Below are 21,703 nucleotides of genomic sequence, written 5' to 3'. Positions count from 1 at the left end.
CCGGTTCTGGAAGCTGCTGCCAAGCTATGCTTAACTGTGAGGAAGCATTAAGGCAATTAGTGCGGGGTTAGCATTTGATTTTGGCTCATAAGACCGCTTCTGTGAACAGCCGGCAGGCTCAGGCGATTAGCTCCTGTGAAGATGAACACTTCAGCGCCCATGGTACTGGTCCAAGAGAGGATTACCCTTTACACATATCACACATACACCCCGCACACCTTATACATATGCAAAAACACGAACAGCATATACACAAACTGGGATTTCAAAGGAAGCATGCTTGTCAGAGAAGAAAGACATCCATTGAGAATCAAATGTAGAGTAAATAGGAGCTCATAGCTGCTGGAGTTGAGCCTTATTTTTCTGATAGGCACAGGTGGAGCAACACCTTTTTCATAATTTAACTTCCAGGTTACTTTTCCTCTATTTCAACATTCCAACAGAAATAATCTCTTACCATCTTGACCTTTTTCTCCTCCATTTCACACAGAGAAACTCTAGATTCAGCTCAATTTAACAGGCCAGTATTCAGGGAAGTAAGATTGCAAAGTAACTTAATAATGACAAATAGGCAATTATTAAATCAGACGAACGAACTTTGATCTTATTTGTTCATCTACGCACTCTGCTGAAGAAGAACCCTCAAGGTCTGTTCTCGCTTTTATATCCATAGATGAAGATTTAACCTGAAATGCTGATAAATCAAAGTGGAGTTCACGTGAATAACCAGGCAATGATAGATGAAGTGAAATTAATTGGCACTATCAATGTAATATCAATCAGGTGCAGAAAGAGATGTGGATCTCATGCCTCTTATGTATGTTTTTACAAGGAGAGAAGGTTTCAAAGCAAGCAAGATTTAGCTGTCGGCTCCTCTCACTCAATCACGCATGACCAAACATCCGTACTCCCAGAGGCGCAGTCGTAGTATATAGTGTCTGCACGCTCATACTGAAGCAGCAAGTTTTAGTGTTGGAAAAAAAGCTCAAAATGTTTTCATTTTTAATGTGACCAGTGAAAAGCAAAGCGAAATATTTCAAGAGAAACAACAAGTATGCAACATGTATTAATAATATTCTAAGAGAGCAAACCAAACATTTATGACTCTGTTGTTGCATTGGATGGGAGTCTATCAGCATGGCACATTTTTAATTGGGGGGGTGGCACATACCTTTTTGCAAATACAACTAAAAACTTTTTATCATCAAACCAGAATGCCCTTTTCCCCTTTCTGTTATTTCTTTCCTCACAGGAAATTTCTGCCATCTTGCAACCTTGCCCGAGAGCTCAGACTGCTAAAAAATGCAGGAAATTATTTTCAAATTTATTATAAAGCCAGTACTTGCCAGGTATTCTTGCAGCTTCTTAGCAACCTTTCTTATCGGTTTCTTTCATATTATTTCATCAATCTTGCTGGAAATCCCAGATCATGATAATATCAGTTTACCTTTATACAGTAGTCTGCACTTGATGACCATTTACTGACTATATGCCTTGCCCAGGAAATTATTTTGACTAAGACATTTTCACAAAGAGATCCACCTGATGTTTTGGAAACCCTCTTTTTTTGCCATTAGTTATAACTGACACAATGTCGAAAAAGTCTATCAAACTGTTTGGCATTATTTGGGGTTAATTAAGGGCACTTTCATCAATGGCAGGTGTGTACTAACAACAGTTGTCATGATACTAGGACCTGATCTTGATAACAATAATAGGAAAATACCTATTATCATTCTTAAAGGTACAGTGTGTAACAAGTACATGGATTTACTGACATATATTATCTATGTGTATTTTGTTAGTTATCACATCGGAACTGACAGTCTCAACTTTCATGTTTGCCTTGGCTTAGAAAGCCCTATTTATAATTAGGTAGGGGATGGTTCCCGTTTGTGGAGGCAGGCATCTTGGTGACTGTAGAGCTCGCCATTGCGCTCCAATGTGTCTGTTAGGCCTACACAGAGTATTAAAATACTATTTATAAAATGATCTATGTAAACTAGACTTACACCGGCCAAAACTTTCAACCGCCAAATTCTTATGAAGACAACCAAATTCAAGAGGCGGTTGTGTCACCTGGACAAAAGAGGAAATCTGCATCCTAACCACAGCTTGCAAAAAGACTCATCCTTCGGCGGTTTCCTGTTCATCTGTCTCTAAAATGCATTGTAAGAATGCTTTCCCTTATTCAAATAAGAACAGTCCATAAAGTTTCAAACTCCAGCTGGTGCAGGCAATTAAACTTCCAACATTAAGTATTTTGAATCTTCATTAGGTAAACAGCTTTAATGGGAGGGGGGGCACGTGTGCATGCATCTCTAACACTCTGTGACAATTTTCTTGACATTCCTGTAATAAGAACGTTGTAGAGTTTATACTGATTTTGACGAAAATAAGTTCCTTAAAAAGTTTGTTAATCAGTAGCACTGATTTCTATTTCATAGGTGTTTGAATGTGGAGGTTATTTCAAAGAAAACCTCACAAAACCTGCAGATTTTTTATATCTAATGTATTTTATCAACATTTAACCCCAGATTTTACTCTTGATGTGAGACAAAACTCAGTATGAACACAATTATTTGTTCAATATAAATCCCATCCCACCACATTCAAAGAAATCCTAGGGAATTAATATCCATGAGACACATAGATATGATATGATTTTGTGGGAAAGGGAATTTCTGTGCAGTAGGTAAATTTCACACTCTGCAGCTCCTCAATTACGATTGTGAGGCTCACTTTACCGAAGGACTTGTTTAATGTGCCAGCAGTGTTTCATTGTTAGTCTCAGGGTTAGAATCTGTCCCCAACCCATGAATAGACACAGATAGGTCCAGAAGCAGTGGTTGCTCATAAGATAGAAAGAGTTCTGCAGTAAACAAGCAAATTATTCTAATCCTTAGGATGAATCCACACAGGTAGCATTTACCGCTAGACTAGGTTTAAAAACGTTCACATCATTGCAGCATCCTAAGCCAAAGGATAAAATTGGACCAATCATTATGATGATTAAAGTGCCTGAGGTACACTATATTGCCAAAAGTATTTGCTCACCTGCCTTGACTCACATATGAGCTTAAGTGACATCCCGTTCCTAATCCATAGGGTTCAATATGACGTCGGTCCACCCTTTGCAGCTAGAACAGCTTCAACTCTTCTGGGAAGGCTGTCCACAAGGTTTAGGAGTGTGTTTATGGGAATTTTTGACCATTCTTCCAGAAGCGCATTTGTGAGGTCGCACACTGATGTTGGACGAGAAGGCCTGGCTCTCAGTCTCCGCTCTAATTCATCCCAAAGGTGTTCTATCGGGTTGAGGTCAGGACTCTGTGCAGGCCAGTCAAGTTCATCCACACCAGACTCTGTCATCCATGTCTTTATGGACCTTGCTTTGTGCACTGGTGCACAGTCATGTTGGAAGAGGAAGGGGCCAGCTCCAAACTGTTCCCACAAAGTTGGGAGCATGGAATTGTCCAAAATGTCTTGGTATGCTGAAGCATTCAGAGTTCCTTTCACTGGAACTAAGGGGCCAAGCCCAGCTCCTGAAAAACAACCTCACACCATAATCCCCCCTCCACCAAACTTTACACTTGGCACAATGCAGTCAGACAAGTACCGTTCTCCTGGCAACCGCCAAACCCAGACCCGTCCATCAGATTGCCAGATGGAGAAGCGCGATTCGTCACTCCAGAGAACGCGTCTCCACTGCTCTAGAGTCCAGTGGCGGCGTGCTTTACACCACCGCATCCGACGCTTTGCATTGCACTTGGTGATGTATGGCTTGGATGCAGCTGCTCGACCATGGAAACCCATTCCATGAAGCTCTCTGCGCACTGTTCTTGAGCTAATCTGAAGGCCACATGAAGTTTGGAGGTCTGTAGTGATTGACTCTGCAGAAAGTTGGCGACCTCTTCGCACTATGCGCGTCAGCATCCGCTGACCCCGCTCCGTCAGTTTACGTGGCCTACCTCTTCGTGGCTGAGTTGCTGTCGTTCCCAAACACTTCCATTTTCTTATAATACAGCTGACAGTTGACTGTGGAATATTTAGGAGCGAGGAAATTTCACGACTGGATTTGTTGCACAGGTGGCATCCTATCACAGTTCCACGCTGGAATTCACTGAGCTCCTGAGAGCGACCCATTCTTTCACAAATGTTTGTAAAAACAGTCTGCATGCCTAGGTGCTTGAATTTATACACCTGTGGCCATGGAAGTGATTGGAACACCTGATTCCAATAATTTGGATGGGTGAGCAAATACTTTTGGCAATATAGTGTATATCAGGAGCACAAAACAACCATGCATAAGGCTAAAGATTTTTTTCACACAAAGCAAAGATTTAGTTCTGCATAATTACCTCCTAGGGGATTGCAGCTGATGTGTGTAATCTCCCAATATATGGATATAATAAAGACTGTGGAAATGTAAAAGCCAGAAAAGAAAACAAGACACTAATGCAAAATGTTTTTTTTTTCATGTACTACTTTTTAGGCTTAAGATGAAATTCTACTGAATTACAAAGTCACTAGTTATAGTTTAGGAAGATGTTTTAGGTTAATAATAGTTTTAAAATCTATCTTACATTTTATAATTACCCCAGATTAACACTGCATCCAGCTCCCCTGTGCTGCAAACTTCAACACTCTTATTTACGATACCTCAGTTCCCCTCCGCTGATGTGTTGCAGCATGATCATGCAACACTCAAGTGGGTGAGTGCATCAATCACATAGACTCATCAAGTTAAGGTCTCAGGAGTAATAAACAAATTGGTCTAAATTTTAATAAGCAGGTCAGACCTAAAAAAAATCTAATATAGGCCAGAAAAAGCCTTCCTGGTGAGTCTTCAGTCATAATAATCTCTGGAACATAAAGTAAAAAGTTGAGCAAAGATTCAGAGATGTACAGTGGTGCTTATACTACATACATTTTTATTCTAGTCTACAAAAAAAAAAAAAAGGATAAGTAGCCCTGATGTAATTTCTAATCCTCTATGGGGTTTTTGTTTACCTTTAAGGTTGTGTTTGTTTGGATTGACAGACAAATGCTGAAATTTCAGTCTAAAATAGTCTGCCAGTGTCCACAGCGGCTGACATGCTGGCTGAGAGACACAGGACAGCAAATGACTGCTAATCACAGGGGACAGAAGGGGAGCCAGCTGTCAGCATTCCAGCTTCCATTCCCTTTCTGACAGCAAGCAAAGCAACACAGGGGAGTCAAACAGCAGGTCCCTTTCCTCCCGGATGGGTCACCTTAGATGACCACATAAAGTGTGGAAGGTCATCTACTAGAGTAACTCTGACAATGTTTGGCCTCGTTGAAATGTATGACCGCAGACAACACCTCTCTCTTGATCAAATGAGTGGATGTTAACATCTTCATGGTTAATGTATTTGCAGTCTAAAACAACAGTGGAACTACAAACATCAAAATATTCCAGTTCTAGAACTGCTGTAGATTCTGCAACTGATCTGTACTAATAATCTATGTTCATGTAAGAGGTGACATATACTTTCTTTGCTGAAATAAAACTCCCAATCTGCCATGATGAAAATATTAAAACTAAAAAAAATAATTATATAGATTAAAAAAAATACAGCAAATAATCGTATATTGGAATTAATATGGATACAAAGCAGAAAAACTTAAGAGTTTAGAAAACCTGTTAACAAAAAGGAAACACTTTTCTTTAAATATGTCAACATTAACACTGGTCGAATGTAGCGAAGTACAAGTCTCTGTTACAGTACAGTACGTAAGTACATTTTGTATGTATCTGTACTTTACTTAAGTAGATTTAATTATGGATACTTTCTACTTTTACTTCATTACAATTAACATCAAGTACTTGCACTTTCAACTCCATTACAAATTCTAATGCTTTTCATTACACATTACATTCACGTCACATAGTATTTTTATTAGTATTTTTCATTTATTTGTTTAGTTTTGTTTGAGAATTTGAAGTAATGAAATGCTAGATGGGGATTGGTCCACTGAAATACTGCAAAGCAAGCAGGTAATATTGGGCCCACATCCCCCAAGAAGAGCAAGGTGATCATTACAGAGCCTCATTCCAGAGCAACACGTTTCTAAAATGGATTCCAGCACAAAAAGTTTGCCCACAGAATTGTGCACACTTGGCTTTATTAGAAAGACTTGTTTAATTGGCTCAAAAAATTACTCAATTATATTCCAGTACCACCTTTGTCTGCCCCGAAAGCACAAGCTTCCAGCTTACAAAAACTCAACCTCAATCTAAAAACACACATTGAGGTAAGTTGCTTAATGCTACCTTTTTTGCACGTGAAAACAAAAGTAAAAGCTTAGCTAGCCTTTACAAAAGTGCATAACGGTCGGGTTGTTCATGGGTGTTATTGATGCTTATCAATGTTAACTCAGTACCATTGCTAACTTAGAGAAGTCGCTATATTAAGCAACAGTCCAGAACCATTTAGTGGCATTTAAAAAAAAAAAGGAAAGACAGTACAAATCTTGCATTATTCCCCAGTTGGGGCGAAGCACCCTACTATTTTCATCAGGGGCAGCTGCACAGATGCCTCCAGCAACACCTGCCTGGACTTATGGAGAAAGGAACTCTTTTAGCTTCCATTACTCCAAATAAATCACAGATGTGCAAAATTGTGACATATATTGCCCTGGATTAGAAAACAAGACATAAATATTGTTTATAATCCTAAATATTCATTTTAGCCGCATCATCATAATTTATTCAACTCCCTGGAGTTGGGGGAGGGCATGCATATGTGAATGCTTAATTTGATTCTGTATGAATTTTGTCTTAATATGCATAAATTCTGAGTTAAATTCACTAACTATTTTTCAGAGAGAGCATCATCTCCGATACCTTTGCTCTCTCTACAACTGCCACCTAAAGTAAGGAACCTGGATCCAGAGAAGGGGAACTCCATCCTTGAGACCTGGTGTCCTGCAACTTTTACATTTCTGAATGATGGAGGAAGCTCTCAGAGTTCTATTAATGATCAAATTATTTGATTATGGTGTGTTGAAATAGAGACAAACATAAAAGTTGCAGGACACTGGGCCTCATGGAAAGTTGGACAGCCCTGAATTACAAAGCTGTCTTTACAGTATTGTTTAACCATGGAGTTCATGATTAAACTGGAGTTAAAAATTACGGCTGAAAAGATCAGTGCCTGTCAGTCAAAGTGAGTTTGATGTTGTAGCAATCTAACTTCTAACTTCTGCTAACTTCAGATTAAATAAAACATGGAGTGTTTTGTTGAATTAAACACTCTCAAAGGAGTAATCAGTCATCTTTCTTGCACTTAATGATATATCACTTAACAGATCATCCCATAATTACAAGTCCCAAGTGTGAAATTTGACCGAAGGTAAAAACAAAACATGTATTATCTACAGCATTGTTCATTAAAATACCAATGCATTATTGATGCAGTCAAGAAAATGTACATATAGTAGGCACACTTGATAATCGTTGTGAAACATTGCAGTTCATTCAGAAAGTACTTTTTAGAAAGTATTTTTAAAGGCAAGTACAAATGTCAGTACTCTTTCCACCACTAAACACTGGGAGCTCTTATGCTGTTATCTGCTTTCTTTACCTAGCCAAGAGAGAATCTACTCTGTACAAGCAGTTCTATAGAAATTTCCGTTTTGGTCGATTTTGGCACCCCCTACTGAACAAAAGCTGTATTTTTTTGCCTCATGGAAGACAGCATTTTCCATGAGGAGCAGCCCATTGCGAGTTTAACTCCTGATCTCCTGCAGTTGGATTGAACTACATTTCTGTTTTCAGTACCTGCGTGAAAGATGAATAGCGATGCGGCAATGAATGTAATTGTGGTCAAACAATGTCATATGAAGATGTTGAAAATAAGAAACATTTAACTTTGGTTTTGTACTGTATTCCTCCATCAAAAACACCTCCGTATAGTATCCATATAGCATATGTATATTAGGGTAAAAGTCCAGAATAGAGCAGCGTACTCGACTGGACAAAGCACAACTAATAGGTGTGTAACTCTACCTTGTTCTGATATGGATACAAAGTTAAGTCCTTTTGGATAAACATTCTGTTCCACCCACATGTTAGTCTCTTCTTGTGAAGTGAGAAAGAAAGAAATAGTGGCTCTGTTCTCTTTATGCAGCTGGTAACTGCTCACTGGGCACTCTTACAACCACATTGAACAGGCCTCTCAAATTTTTGCAAATTAGAAAAACAATGCGATGAAGCTGGCTTCTGATACATGGCTTTCTATGGTTATAAAAGAGCTATATAACTTTTTATAAAGGAATCTAATTCAATCACGCCTTGTTCAAATAGTAAAATGGATTAAATCTGTATAGGATAATTCCACCTGTCACTTTAAAGAAATTCTAAAAACTTAAAGGTATTGTGGAAGACGTTCTTTTTCTGGGTAGATAATCAAAATAAAGCCGGGTGTACACTGTGCCATTTGTTTCAATCGTTGCACACAGTTACTGCTCACACTGTACGACTAAGCGCAGATTACAGCTCACGATTTATTTTCGGCCCGACACTCTGATGTGATCTATCTGCTCACACTAGACGACTAAAAACCACGTCGGATTGAGCTCCGCAGTGAATGGAGCTGCTCTGTAGCTCTCTATCCTGAAGCCAAACAAATAGAAGAGGAATATTAAATTCACTATAGTGAAACGCGCTGCCTTGTGAATTTGTGCAATTTTGTGCTGAAAGTCCTAAAAAGAAAAGGCGACGACAAACATCAGCAAACGTGGCTACTACGGTCTGTCAATTTTATAGAAAGAACTGCATTTCACTCATTGCATCCCTGCCATGCTGCTATGTTTACATCTGAGAGGAAGAATAAAAAGAAGAATCGTTCTTTGTGCATGCGCCCTGAGCGATATTCCCACGACAGTCGGGAGAAAATCAAACATGTTTGATTTTCTTTCGACCACACTATTCCTGATCGGGTGGTGGTCGTTAGAGGCTGATTGCCGCTCGTAACCTCCTGTACACTACACGACTCACGAAGCACGATCAGGCGAAAGTCGGCCCGTTCAAAAGATTCTTTCACAACTTGAAAATCGCCCCGAAAATCACACAGTGTACGCCGGGCTTAAGGGTTCCTCCTAATTGTCAATCATTCTGGTGATGTGTTTAAGTAAGGCCGTCCTACGTGCCGGTCTGACCGTCGATCCAAATAGCAACTTTTAAAACACATTTACCATAACCATAGCATTAATGCTGATACTGGCACTTTTTGGTTTATAAACCTAAATATAATAGTTTTTTTAAACTTTATTTTTTAACTTTTCAATTAGCTTTTTACGTTTTTTTCTTGACTTGTTAACTTTTATTTCCAACTTCATTTACAGTAGGTATATATATATTATTCAAGGGCTCAATCAATTGATCAAATGCCAAAATAACTCCAGCCATGTAGCAGCATCTTTGCTGAATGACTGGATATAGATCTTGTGCTTCTAGACCTCACTGAGGGATGGGGGGTCCTTTTTTATCACTTTTTGCAAGGGATCGAAAATGATAACTTGCCCTATAACGGTTGAACAGAGCATGGATGAGAAGAAATGGGCTCATGCTTGCTCTCACACCATTTAATAGGCATTCCCTCTCAGAGCGAGTACAGGGTTGAGCATTTGCATTTCTTTTTATCAAGTGGAGAGGGCAAGTCTTCTCAGAAATTTGTGAAAATCCTCCACTATACTTTTAAATATAATGGCACATCGAACTTGTGGCGAAACATTTCCCATTGGTTACAAATGCTTTTAAAGGACATCTTGTGACATGTGATACCTTTCTTCAATTTGTAAAAAGAAAAAGAGATAATATGTAGTCCTATGAATTATGTTCTCTAAAAATCATTGTCTCATTTACAAGACCATACCAATCGAGAACCATCGCTAAATGTGTCGCTGTACAGCCTGACAATAATAAAAAAATTAATGTTTTCCCCACCTTGTTACTGCAGGTTTAAATACATCATATTGTGGTGTATAGACAAATAACAGAAGAATAAAAGAACTAAAAAATAAAGATTTGAGAAAACCTTCTATTGCTGCATAAAATTTTCGAAAAGTTCAATTCCAGATCAATCAATGATGGGGTTTTAAGCTCATGTTCCTTCAAACTATTCACACTGAAGCTCATAAATATTTTCACACCACTATGTATTGATCAGACAAACACGTACATCGGTCAGTGCACATACAGTATAATCCTAAACACTCAGCGGGAAAAGGTTGAGCTGCACATCAACCCTATGTTGATGAAGCCTATTAAAAATACAGAGCACTGCTGTTAGACTGTGAAATGATGGGTAAGAACAACATTCAGAACTGTCAAAGCTGCTCTGTTATCAGGCCCTGAAACGTGATTCCAGTCATGAGGCTTTGTTCAACAACTATGGGAACTGGAGCCACACTTAATCCCAGGCCATCTCGGAACCATGCAACTATACAGTAGCTGGAACAAACAACAATAAAACCATGACGGCCCCTGTGAAAAACACAGCATCCCCTCGTCTGTTCGTTCTGCTCCACTGACATGCAAACACAAGCACAAACTCACAAAAAGTGGCACGACTGCAAAAATACAAAGAATAAGCAGACCAAGAATGTAACTATTTCATCAAATTCCCTGAATGACCCAAATCGCCTCTGCTACTTGGATAACATGAGGTATTTAAATCACCTAGCTTACAGGTTCAGGGTTTTTAGGATGCAGAGCATGTTCATACGTAGTAATGAAGTACACTAAACGCACACTTCATGTATCGCATAACAACAATATTTTACATCCTGGTCAAGGGAGAGAAATAAACACAGCCAAAGTGTTTTGTTTGCCACTCGGTGGATTTGCAGGCATCAGCTTTTTGTTACTTATGAGCTTAATGCCCAAACGTAATCTATTATGCTGCAACAATTTATTCAACAAATACTTTATGTTATTGGTGCAAAGCTACAATGGAAAATGCCAAACACACAGTGCATCAAATGATACAGAGTTCTGACTTCCAAGCCAACAACACTTATATTCTAGCAATACAACATGTAGCAGATACTATTATCCTATTACTGGAAAACCAACACAAAATCTATTTATTCAAAACAACTGAAGCATTCAGCTTTGAAAAACAACATTACCGTAATGGGAAGGAAATTCTCCTTAGGTAAACGGTGCTTGCTGCTTTGCTGAAGTAGAGTTTGGAAAGAAGAGTTTTGAATCATAGAAATGGAGAACATTTCATTCAGAATGGTGTTTTTAAATCGCTGATGTATAACTTCGTTCTTGCATTTAATTTTCCACCTTTTTGATTTGGAAGTTAAAAATGTATTAACTGCTCAGTGTGTTATTAACAGAAGTAGGACAGTGCTCCAGAGCTACAAGGCACTAACTTCAATATGACCCTCATCAGAATCTATTAGCTGTACTGTCAGTTAGAAAGATATGAGGACTCAGTGGTCAGAGTGCAGAGATAAAATTACCCTTAGTCCTGTTTATTTGGGCATAATTTGACTTTAAATTTGACTAATTAAACCAGAACAGAGTCTAAAATGACTGGCGTGTGGCTGAAGTACATTCTTATAATCATACTCTCAAAAAGTCCCTAGCTGATGCAATCAATCAGAATAATTGTGACTAATCATTTATTGTAATAATATCAACAAATTCATTACTCCAAACAAATTGTTAACTAGAGTACAAGGAGTCCAGTAAGAGTCTGCAATTTGAAAGAACAATCCAGTCACAACGGTATTTAATTAAGACAGTGAAGAAAAATAAAATATAAACACAAAACAGACTTAAATCAAAGGCAACAGGATTTTCGCTCTGTTTTTTTGGCAACATTTTTTTTGACAACTATCTATAGTATTTGTCAATTCTGTCAGCTCACACTAGAGCAACCTGCAGTTGGAGAACTGATGTTTTTAATTATATCGAAACTCAACCTCCTTAACACATTCCAAGATAGATGCCAATATAAATACATTTACAATTACATTTTAAGGGTTTTTTCATGCTTTTTGCCAATAACAATGTATTCACATATTCACAATCTGCAGTATATATATATTCACAATCTGCAGTATATATATGTATATATATATATATATATATATATATATATATATATATATATATATATATATATATATATATATATATATATATATATATATATATATATATATATATATATATATATATATTTGGTCTTTTTTAGTTAAAAACACTTGTTAATTCACTCCAACTATATCATTTAAGATGAAATAGTTATTGGACAAACTAACCAATGGAATCAATCCCTGGAATATTTGATAACTGCAGCCCTAATAAAAACCATCCAAGTCTTACTTTGGGTACAGTAAAATTTATTTCACTTAGAATGAAAATGAAGGAACGTTAAGCTAAGTCACATTTTTAACATTTTCATTAATCAGTGTAAAATACCTCAAAAACTGTATTCTTTTGGATGAACTCTTTAACTTTCCATTGACTGTTTTCTATAAAAGTAGCAAGCGGAAGAATTCCTTATATGGAATGGGTTTAAATTTGATTGATTGTTTGATTGATTGATTGACTTAATTGATCTCACAGTGGAGAAATGTACTCATTACATCAGCTAAAATATTCAAAAGAGAAGAGGAGGGTGCATGGGATATATAGAGTACGATATATACAGTGCATATGTATATACAGGGGGGGAATTGGTAGGGGTGGCTACAGGGGTGGCCAATGATTGGCTAAGGCTGGCCCCCCATCTAGCTCCGCCCCTGATTATAGTAAAACTTAAAAGCAAAATTCTACATTTTCCTACTGTGGTGACGAGTTTGCAGCGCCAGGCCTTGCCACTGTCCTGCAACCTTTGGGATGCATCCATGCTCCAACACATAGTACCTCCTTGGCAGCAAGTCTTGCAAGCAGCTGGTTGTTAACTATTTATTAGATTCAGGTGTGTTGGAGCAGGGAGTCATCCAGAGGTTGCAGGATAGGAGATGCAGATCCAAAGAAAGAAGGTTTAAATGAACAAAGTAGTTGTTTCTGCATGTTTATAACAGAGGCGTAGCCAGAAAATTTTTATAAGGGTGGCCAGGCAATAACCAATGTACACTGAGGGGTGGCCGAAAGCGGATAGGCACCATTACCTCAGGGTCAATCTGTACTGTTCCAACAGGAAAACTAACAAGCAAAACATCCGTATTTTCTAAATAAAGACAAACTATACTTTTCTACAGGCTTTGCTAACAAATAAACAAATATATACAAACATCCGTGCTTTCTAGATAAAAGGTATAGTGGATAAAATTATTTCAGGTTTGAGTTTTGGGGTGAATATCTTTTCCATTGTCATTACTTACCGACTTTTATCATTAATCATTCTGCATAAAACTGATACTTACAAGTACTAATATCTACATAAATTGATTATTTAAGTTTTTATTAAAATAGTCATTTATCTATGATTTCACCGAAGATGACATGCAGAAATGCATAATTTTCTCTTTACCCCATATAACTAATCTAGTTCTAAAAAGAACAATCTGTACTAATTTTTAATGTTAGGACATTGATGTGCATCATTAACCACAGTGTTTTTGCTGTCAAGTACTTGTTAATATATGAAAAATTTAAATGTTTTGAATATTCCACTTGAAAGTATTACTGTTGCCACCCACTGTATAGGAGGGGGAAAAAATGGTAGGGGTGGCCACTAGAGGTGGGCTATACCGGGAATTTTTAATCGATACGATACCAAGTACAAGGTCAGGATCGCCGATTTCAATACGATACCGATACTTTTTCACATTTAAGCTTTATGTATTTATTTATTTATTGAGGCAATGAGCGAAGTTTCGTCTCCTCTCTCTGTTTCTGTAGCTCGACGTTTTCTTGCTCGTGTTGGTTTTTCATGTGCTTATATAAACTTGTGTTTCCACTGCATTTAACCGGCTTTTTACAAACCATACAGCTTGCGGTTGTTTCATTTACATTATTAAAATATAGTGAAACGCCGCTTCTTTCCCCCTTGATGATTTTCCGCTCCGCTGCGGAGCAGTAGTGCAGTTGTATGTGTTGAGTGGAGAGAGGGGAGGGGGGAGGAGCAAAGCGATGGTCAATCTGCTGCAGTTAGTGCGTGCACGAGAGAAGAAAAAGTATCAATCTTGTTTATATTGTACGATATCAATACCAAAGTTGGTTTCGATAGTATCAATCCTAGGATCTACATCTTGTGGCCACAGGGGTGGCCAATGATTGGCTAAGAGTGGCCATGGCCACCCCTGGCCCCCCCTCTAGCTCCGCCCCTGGTTTATAGCTCAGGTGAGACTTACGCATTTGATGTTGTAGTTACTTTATAAACTTGTAGACGCCTGATAATATGGATGAAATATCTAGAAACTGTTTCAAACTTGCATCTTCACTGGTTCCTGTTTGCCCTACAATGTTTAGTTTGAACCAGAGAGGTTTTTGTTAGTAATGTTCCAACCTAAAGTTTAATAAACTAACGATCAAAGTTATTTATTGGGTAAAACTGGCTGGAAAGAGTATAGATACAAGTATCAGCAAAAAGCTGATGTTATTAGTTAATTTGTAAACACAGAGCAGAAGGGAATAGATGTTTACAGTCAGTGATTTATCGGACAAGCTGCACAAACTGCAACTAAAGCCAAACTAAATAAATAAATAAAAATCCACTTCTGTTGACTTTGAAAACTTTTAACACTTTGGATCTTAGAGAAACATCATCTTATGTCATCAGAGCAACCTGAGTGACGCCAAAGGAGCAGCGGATCAGTTCTCCTCCTCCTCCTCCTCCTCCTCCCCCCCGCACAGATGCGTGTCTGCGCCTTGATAACAACCTCGCTTCTTCTTTGATCAGACTTACCAGCTGTTCTTGTTCCTGACCCCGAACCAAGCAGAAGGTACCAGATCCACATGGTGCGCCCACCTTTCCACACCCTTTGTTGGCCTGCTTTTGTTGTCCTGCCCCGCGACGGGGCCACAAACTGGGGGCAGAAACAAAAAGGAAAAAAAAAAGAAAAACAAACTTCCCCAAAGCCGCAACTCCTCTAAAGTATAACTCCTTTTTTTATAGCTTCCGGCCAAGCGCTTTGATCGCTGGGTTTCGGATCTTGGGGCTGATCGGTACCGAGTTCGGTTTGTGGAAAAAGGGGGAATAGAAAGGAGGAGAAGCCGAAGCTGGAGGGGCTTCAGGCGGCGGGCGGACTGGCTCTGCTGTCGGTCTGTAGAGAGGGAGGCGGAGCCGGAGGCAGAGGGTCAGCGGGATGAGGGCTACAAAATAAATGAATGAATAAACTAGAAATAAAAGTCACTGTACTGCAGCTTTAACAAGCAAGGAATAATAAAAAAAAAGTTATCGCGTTGAAATCTGTTTTCCATGTAAAACATGATGACTTTCCCATGCCAAATCAGCCATATGCATTGACTTTAAAGTATGTTTACTTTGCAAATCTTAATGAAACTTCAATGTATTTAGAACTTGAATATTTCAACCCTTAGCAAAAAGTAGTTTATTCAAGTATACTAAAAGTGCACTACGGTAATTTCATACTTAAAATCAGGCAGTGCACTTAGAGTTTACTTATTCTAAACTATATTTCATATACTTAACAATAGTAGTATTGTTTACTTGATTAACTTAAAAATGTCCCAATTTAGTTTAGAAGTATTAATTTAGTAATACTTCAAGTACATTGTTCGCTATACTTTCTAAACTTATACTTAAGTATTCTTAATAGAATTTACTTCAAGTATACTACTCTTTGCTAAGAGAACACCTTCAGTTCTCATCAAAACATTTCTGATACATTTTTGTTGTCCTCTATTCTTACATCAAATCATCATCCACTTGTACATGGTCTGAGTTACACACAAATGCTGTTACACTATCCTTGTGGGGGCCTTTCATTGATTTCCATTAATTTCCCACTAATTTCTATGTCCTAACTGTAATCCTTGCCCTATCCCCAACCATTACCAACTCATACCTAACCCTGACCTAAACTCAATTCACACCTTAGTTCTAAACCTAACCCCCACCCCAAGAACAGAACTTCTCCTCATGGGGACCAGTCATTGGTCCCCATAAGCAATGGCATAACTATCGGTAAGCAGAGACTACAGTTGCTTAGGGGGCCCCAACCTCTTTGGGGCCCCGTCACTTACACCTGGTTGGCCCCTTATGCTATTGTGGACTAGGACGTCTCATATTAGATGTAATGGTGCAAAAAATTCATTTGATACTAATTTTACTGACCATGCCTTATTTATACCCCAACACATGGCAGATTTCAACATGATGGTGAGCCGTTTAAACATGACACCAATAGCAAAGCAGACAGTGGTACTTTTAATTACTATGTTAATAACTGTATATAGTTTATTACACAGTTGGTAAAAAATACGCTCATATAATATGTTTCAAACCACAATAAAGATCTTAAAACAACAATGTATTTAAGTATTTTATTTTTCACAACACGACTTGGAATTATGTGTACCGGTAATCCAGAGCGTCTTTTAAAACCATAACCGTTAGGTACAATGTGTTAGCGACGATGGAAAACAAAAAGAGGTACTTAAGTGGATTCCAGAAAAGATGAAGCAAAGAAGAGCTGCTGAAAGAACGGGGAAAAAAAATTCCCAAAATAAACACATTCTTTCAAAGAACCAAAGAGGGAGAGGAGGACGTTGCTGCTACAGTGAATGAAGATTGCGACCAGGAGATAAATGGAGAGAGCGTGGGTGAGGAGGGGAGCTGTGAAACTCAAGGTAGCCCGATAAGACTAATTTTACAGCAGAATATACTAAAGTATATCCATGTCTAGTGAAGGTGAAGAATGATGAAATGACCACGTACAAAGAAATGGCCACATATTACACACACATACCTTTTTTGTTCTGCTATTTGTAGTGAGGACCATGTGTTGACCTCCATTGATTTTCTGTCATTTTCAACCCTTTCTATGCCCTAACCCTAAACCTAACCATTACCAATGCATACCTCACCCTAACCCTAGCCCAACTGACACCTTAGCCCTAAACCATTTGCAAAATACCTTGTGAGAACCAGCAAAGTGTTCTCGTATTACATCAACTGGTCCTGATTGTGATGGTGAAATTGGAAAAAATGGTCCTTACTTTGTGTCTATACAAATGCACACACACCCACAGAACATGGATGGGAGGATCTTCTTCAGGAGGACATGATATATACTGTCTCTGTTGGGTCAGTATGTTCCTTTAGTGCATCCTGACATTCCCAAGAGAAGATGTTAATACTGGAGTCCTACTCTACCTTTATGTGGATCCCTGGCAAGTTATCTAACCCCAGCTTTCAACCAGGCTTTGTATAAAAGTCTAAATAAATGTAGCACTTGAATCACATTAGCCAGCCTTCACTCCTCACGTACATAAATAATCTTTGACAACCATGCATCAGCCACAGTTTGCCACCATTCCTTTATTCTACCACTTTAAATACATACTTGAGATTAACCTATTTAGGTCTTTTAATGCTTATTCTAATACTGATTGTTCATTTCGTCAAACTGATCCATTTCCATGCAAAAAAACTGTTTACAAAATGTTACACAAGTCTCAATTTAAGCAAAAAAAATGTTATAAACAAATCAAACAAGGCATTAAGAATGGATTTCCAATGGAGAGAGTGGCAATGCATGCAGTTCATGGCTGCTGAATGCACAAATTTGCTTTCTGCTACATCTACCAACTAAAAAGTCTGATGATAGAGATTTGATTAATCTTGTTAGAAAAAAAGTGGCTCATATTGTTTTTTCCTGATTCATGTATTGTACGTTTTTATATGGACACAAATGATGACACTTTCCTATCCACCTTTAAACTTGAGACAATCCTTGATGACTTCTAAAAGCTGTTGCTGAAAGACTCAAGCATGAAAGAAACATGCCATGTTGGAGGGAGGCTTAGAAAAACTTTCCAAGAAGAGATTTCTTCCCTTTATTGTATTGTTTCTGTTCCCATAAAACTTGTCTGTGTCTTCCACACACACAGCGGGGGATTTTAATATTAAAGAACCCATACAGTGCACCGTATGAGCACTCAGACCGTGAATAATATACACAAAATCCACAGCACATATTTGTAGGAAATAAAGTCAGATCAAAAGGTCATTATAATCATTAAACCCTTTTTTATTATATTTTCTCTCATCACAAACATTACACTTATATGTGTTTGGTTGGATTTTATGAGATAGAGAAATGTTAGGTATAAAAAATCATTATTTCAAAGTGAAGGAGAAATGCTTTGTTTTTGTTACAACTAAACATATAAAAATGTGGCATGTATTTGTATTCAGGGCTCTTTACTCTTATCTTAATTGGAAAGTGGAAAGAAGAAGGTCATAAAAAAGGGGCCACAAAAATCCTGTCTGCATTTGTCCACAAATTATGTAGAGGAGGAGGATATTATAAACATGATGAACAAGGTGCTATGAATGCAGAACACACAGATCAAAACAGCCTGACAGTGAAACAAGGAAGTGACGGCAACATGAGGTGGCAGTGTTTTATTTGGCAGATTAAAAAATGCAGGTCAGAGATGTGGGAACTAGCCATTGATCTCTATTTTTCATCAGAATGCTGATATCAGGAAAAAAGTAAAGTCACCTGCTGCCAACTTGGTACTCCCCATTCTAATATAGACGCGCCATGAAAGTGCCTACGTATGTAGCATTTGGTTGCAACAACAAGCAGTGTGCCAGCTGTGGGAAGACGTTACACAGGTAATTTTACAGTCAGTGGATGTACTAACCAAGAAAATCTATATAGATACGTTGATGTATCCCATAGTATAGTATGTAGCGTAACATTAGTCTGCCTATCTCGGGCCGACTCCAAGACATTGACTAAGTTAGCCATTGGCATTGTGTCTAACCTTAGAATATGGAATAGAAAGTACAGTAAATAAAAAGTAATTCACCGTGAAATGTCAATTAAGTAATTTTTGATTAAATGGATGATGCTGTCATTTTTGTAGTGTTTGGTATATTTCTCATTTGAAAAAGTTCATGCACTGAAAGATGTTGCATATATTGACACAAACAAAACTCAAACATATATATATATATATATATATATATATATATATATATATATATATATATATATATATATATATATATATATATATATATATATATATATATATATATATATATATATATATATGTATATATATATATATATATATATATATATGTATATATATGTGTATATGTATGCATATGTGTGTGTGTCTCATCTCCTGAAATTACCATAACAATGTAATCAGTACTTGCATATTACATGTACATCATCAATTTAGCACTTTTCGCACATCTGTGTCATTGTGTTTCATTGACACATTAATTTTGTTGTGATGGATTTGTATAATATGTTATATTACATGATTTATAGACTTTCACTGACGTCATTCTTACTTTGTAATGTGAGGTGCCTATTTTGTTATCATAAATTACAGTAATCTACTTAAGTGCTTGTCAAAGTGATAAATTTATCCTTATTTTAAGAGTCTTAAGCCCCTCTGAAAAAGAGAAAATCATTGTTGTTCAATGCTGTAGTGCACGTTGTTGTTTATATTGCGACCAGTCTAGCTAGGGAGTACCAATATGGCGGCCAGTGACTTCACAATAACGTGTACTACCAACGGCTTATTAGCAATCCAGTGAATAAATAGAGATCAGTGGAACCTGCGTACTCAAGGTACCTTGCCTCACACAGAATGACCACTGGAGATAAGTGCCAGTTCCTCCCAAGTCCCACAGTAATGTAATAAAATTTGTGGTAATAACATGACTACATACTAAAATCGCCAGTGGCTAAATATTTTATAAATGTGGACACAGAGTAGCAGGTTAGAAAGGAAGTACCCAAATGCTTCATATTCTGGTTTAAATGTAATTTAGGTAGAACCCTATCAGAAAAAGCCAGGAGGAGGGACAGACAAACGGGAAGCCTCACCTATCAGGCCTCTCTCCTCTTTATCATTCAGCTGCAGCTGTGTGCAGACACACACAACCTTGCTTCAAATAAGCCCTGCTCCTTTTGACAGCATGCTAACCTGGAGGCATGTGATTGGGATGAGTCCCAATACCCCACTCCTTAAACTCACTTTATATTCATTCATAGAATACCTTATCAAGCCAAAGCCTTGTGCAGACTCAAGCTGCTGGGAAAGGGTCTTGGCATGTCAGTCGTATCTGTTGAAACTTTGTCAAAGATCCCAGGTTGATAGGTTCTGTGCTGGACCCATTGTCCTCCATCCTCCCATTGTTGCCTGAAGGGCCTTATATATTTTATTCTGTTACAGCAAATGTTGATGCTTGGAGGCGGATTGCAAGCACACCAAGTATCAACTCCTGCAAAGTCTACAGTTGGCAGACATTCATTTTTCAGTGATTACCAGAGCCAACAAAGGCAGACAAAAGTCTTCTTAATTCAAATCCCGGATACAATCATCCACTAGTCTAACTGACTGCTTGTTGAGAAGGAAGAAGATTTGTCAGTCAGCGTTAAATAGATTTTATTCTGCTCTCCTGGAGTTATCATTAATGTTAATGCTAAGCTGTCGACCAAATTACACAGCCTGATCCAGGAACCAGAACAGAATAATCTTGGGTGGGGCGGTGCTCTGTGGGTGGCGGGGGTCTGTATAAAATTAATAAAGTAAAAATGTGCTTGAATACATTGCTGATTGACAATGTTTCACTAATGCTTATCAAATAGGTTAGGGTATCTATTAACAACACAGAGCTCATTAGCTACTGGCCAACAAATGGACTCATTAGGGGACATTAAACCCTAATATGCCGGCTGTTATTGAGTTAATCGCTGAAGAAACCGAATTAGAGGCCAAATTTGGACAATGACTCTGTAGTACGACAATCTGATTGGCAAAAAAGCAGAACAACCTGGAATGGCTTTGCCTGCAGGCGAGTGGCAGCACAGAGAAAAAAGATTCAGCCTAAGATTAAACAAGAGGTAAGAGAATGCATAACAGGAGCAACACAAAGAGCTTTTCTAGCTGTGTGCATGGGTTTTTGTGGAGACAGAAAAGGGTGTTTTTAGAGCAGCAGAGGAAAAAATAAGTACAGTCAGATGCAAGTGTGATGGAGAGGGTGAAAAATAAGTAGACTGACAAAAGAAACCAGCCTTTGATGCAAGACAAGTAAGAGGAGGAATGTGCTTAGCCACAGTTCTCCACATTATTAAAGAATAAATTGCATGCTGTAGGCAATGAATGAAAGAAAAGATATTCAAACTTCAGCTAAAAAAAAAGCTGCAATCCCTGTCACTCAAATATTTGATGACAATAAAATGTATCAGTCTATCTAACAAGAATATAGGGTGAGTGAACGGGGAAAAAAAAAGAAAGCTTTTGTGCTCCTAAGGATGACATGTCCTTGTCAAAGTAGACAGCTATAGCTGTGTCCCTCGAGGACTGGCACATGCAGGTTCATTCTCCGCTGAGGGCCTGTTGACATTCGTCATACATTTTTAATAACCAGTGCACCAGCGTGAGGCATGTTGTTGTTTGTGTGAGGGTGCATGGTTCTGAAATGGCAGTATGACAGGAGACAGGACCTGTCATGTTACAAGGCTGTAATGAATTTGGTAACATTCT

The 21,703-nt window shown here is 38.1% G+C and overlaps 1 protein-coding gene across 1 annotated transcript in view; it reads right to left on the bottom strand.

Moving 5' to 3' along the window:
* Positions 1-15,273, bottom strand: part of ldlrad3 (low density lipoprotein receptor class A domain containing 3) — a 142,157-nt gene extending 126,884 nt beyond the window's left edge. The window contains exon 1 of the mRNA XM_038275397.1: positions 14,901-15,273. Within this exon, the coding sequence (XP_038131325.1) occupies positions 14,901-14,952 (52 nt within the window). The 5' untranslated portion in view covers positions 14,953-15,273. The remainder of the gene's footprint in view (positions 1-14,900) is intronic.
* Between the last annotated feature and the right edge of the window lie 6,430 nt (positions 15,274-21,703).

The sequence above is a fragment of the Cyprinodon tularosa genome, unplaced genomic scaffold (genome assembly GCF_016077235.1).
Source record: "Cyprinodon tularosa strain WSP-4 unplaced genomic scaffold, ASM1607723v1 ctg121, whole genome shotgun sequence".
Classification (NCBI taxonomy): Eukaryota; Metazoa; Chordata; class Actinopteri; order Cyprinodontiformes; family Cyprinodontidae; genus Cyprinodon; species Cyprinodon tularosa.
This window is presented reverse-complemented; position numbering and strand designations above follow the sequence as displayed.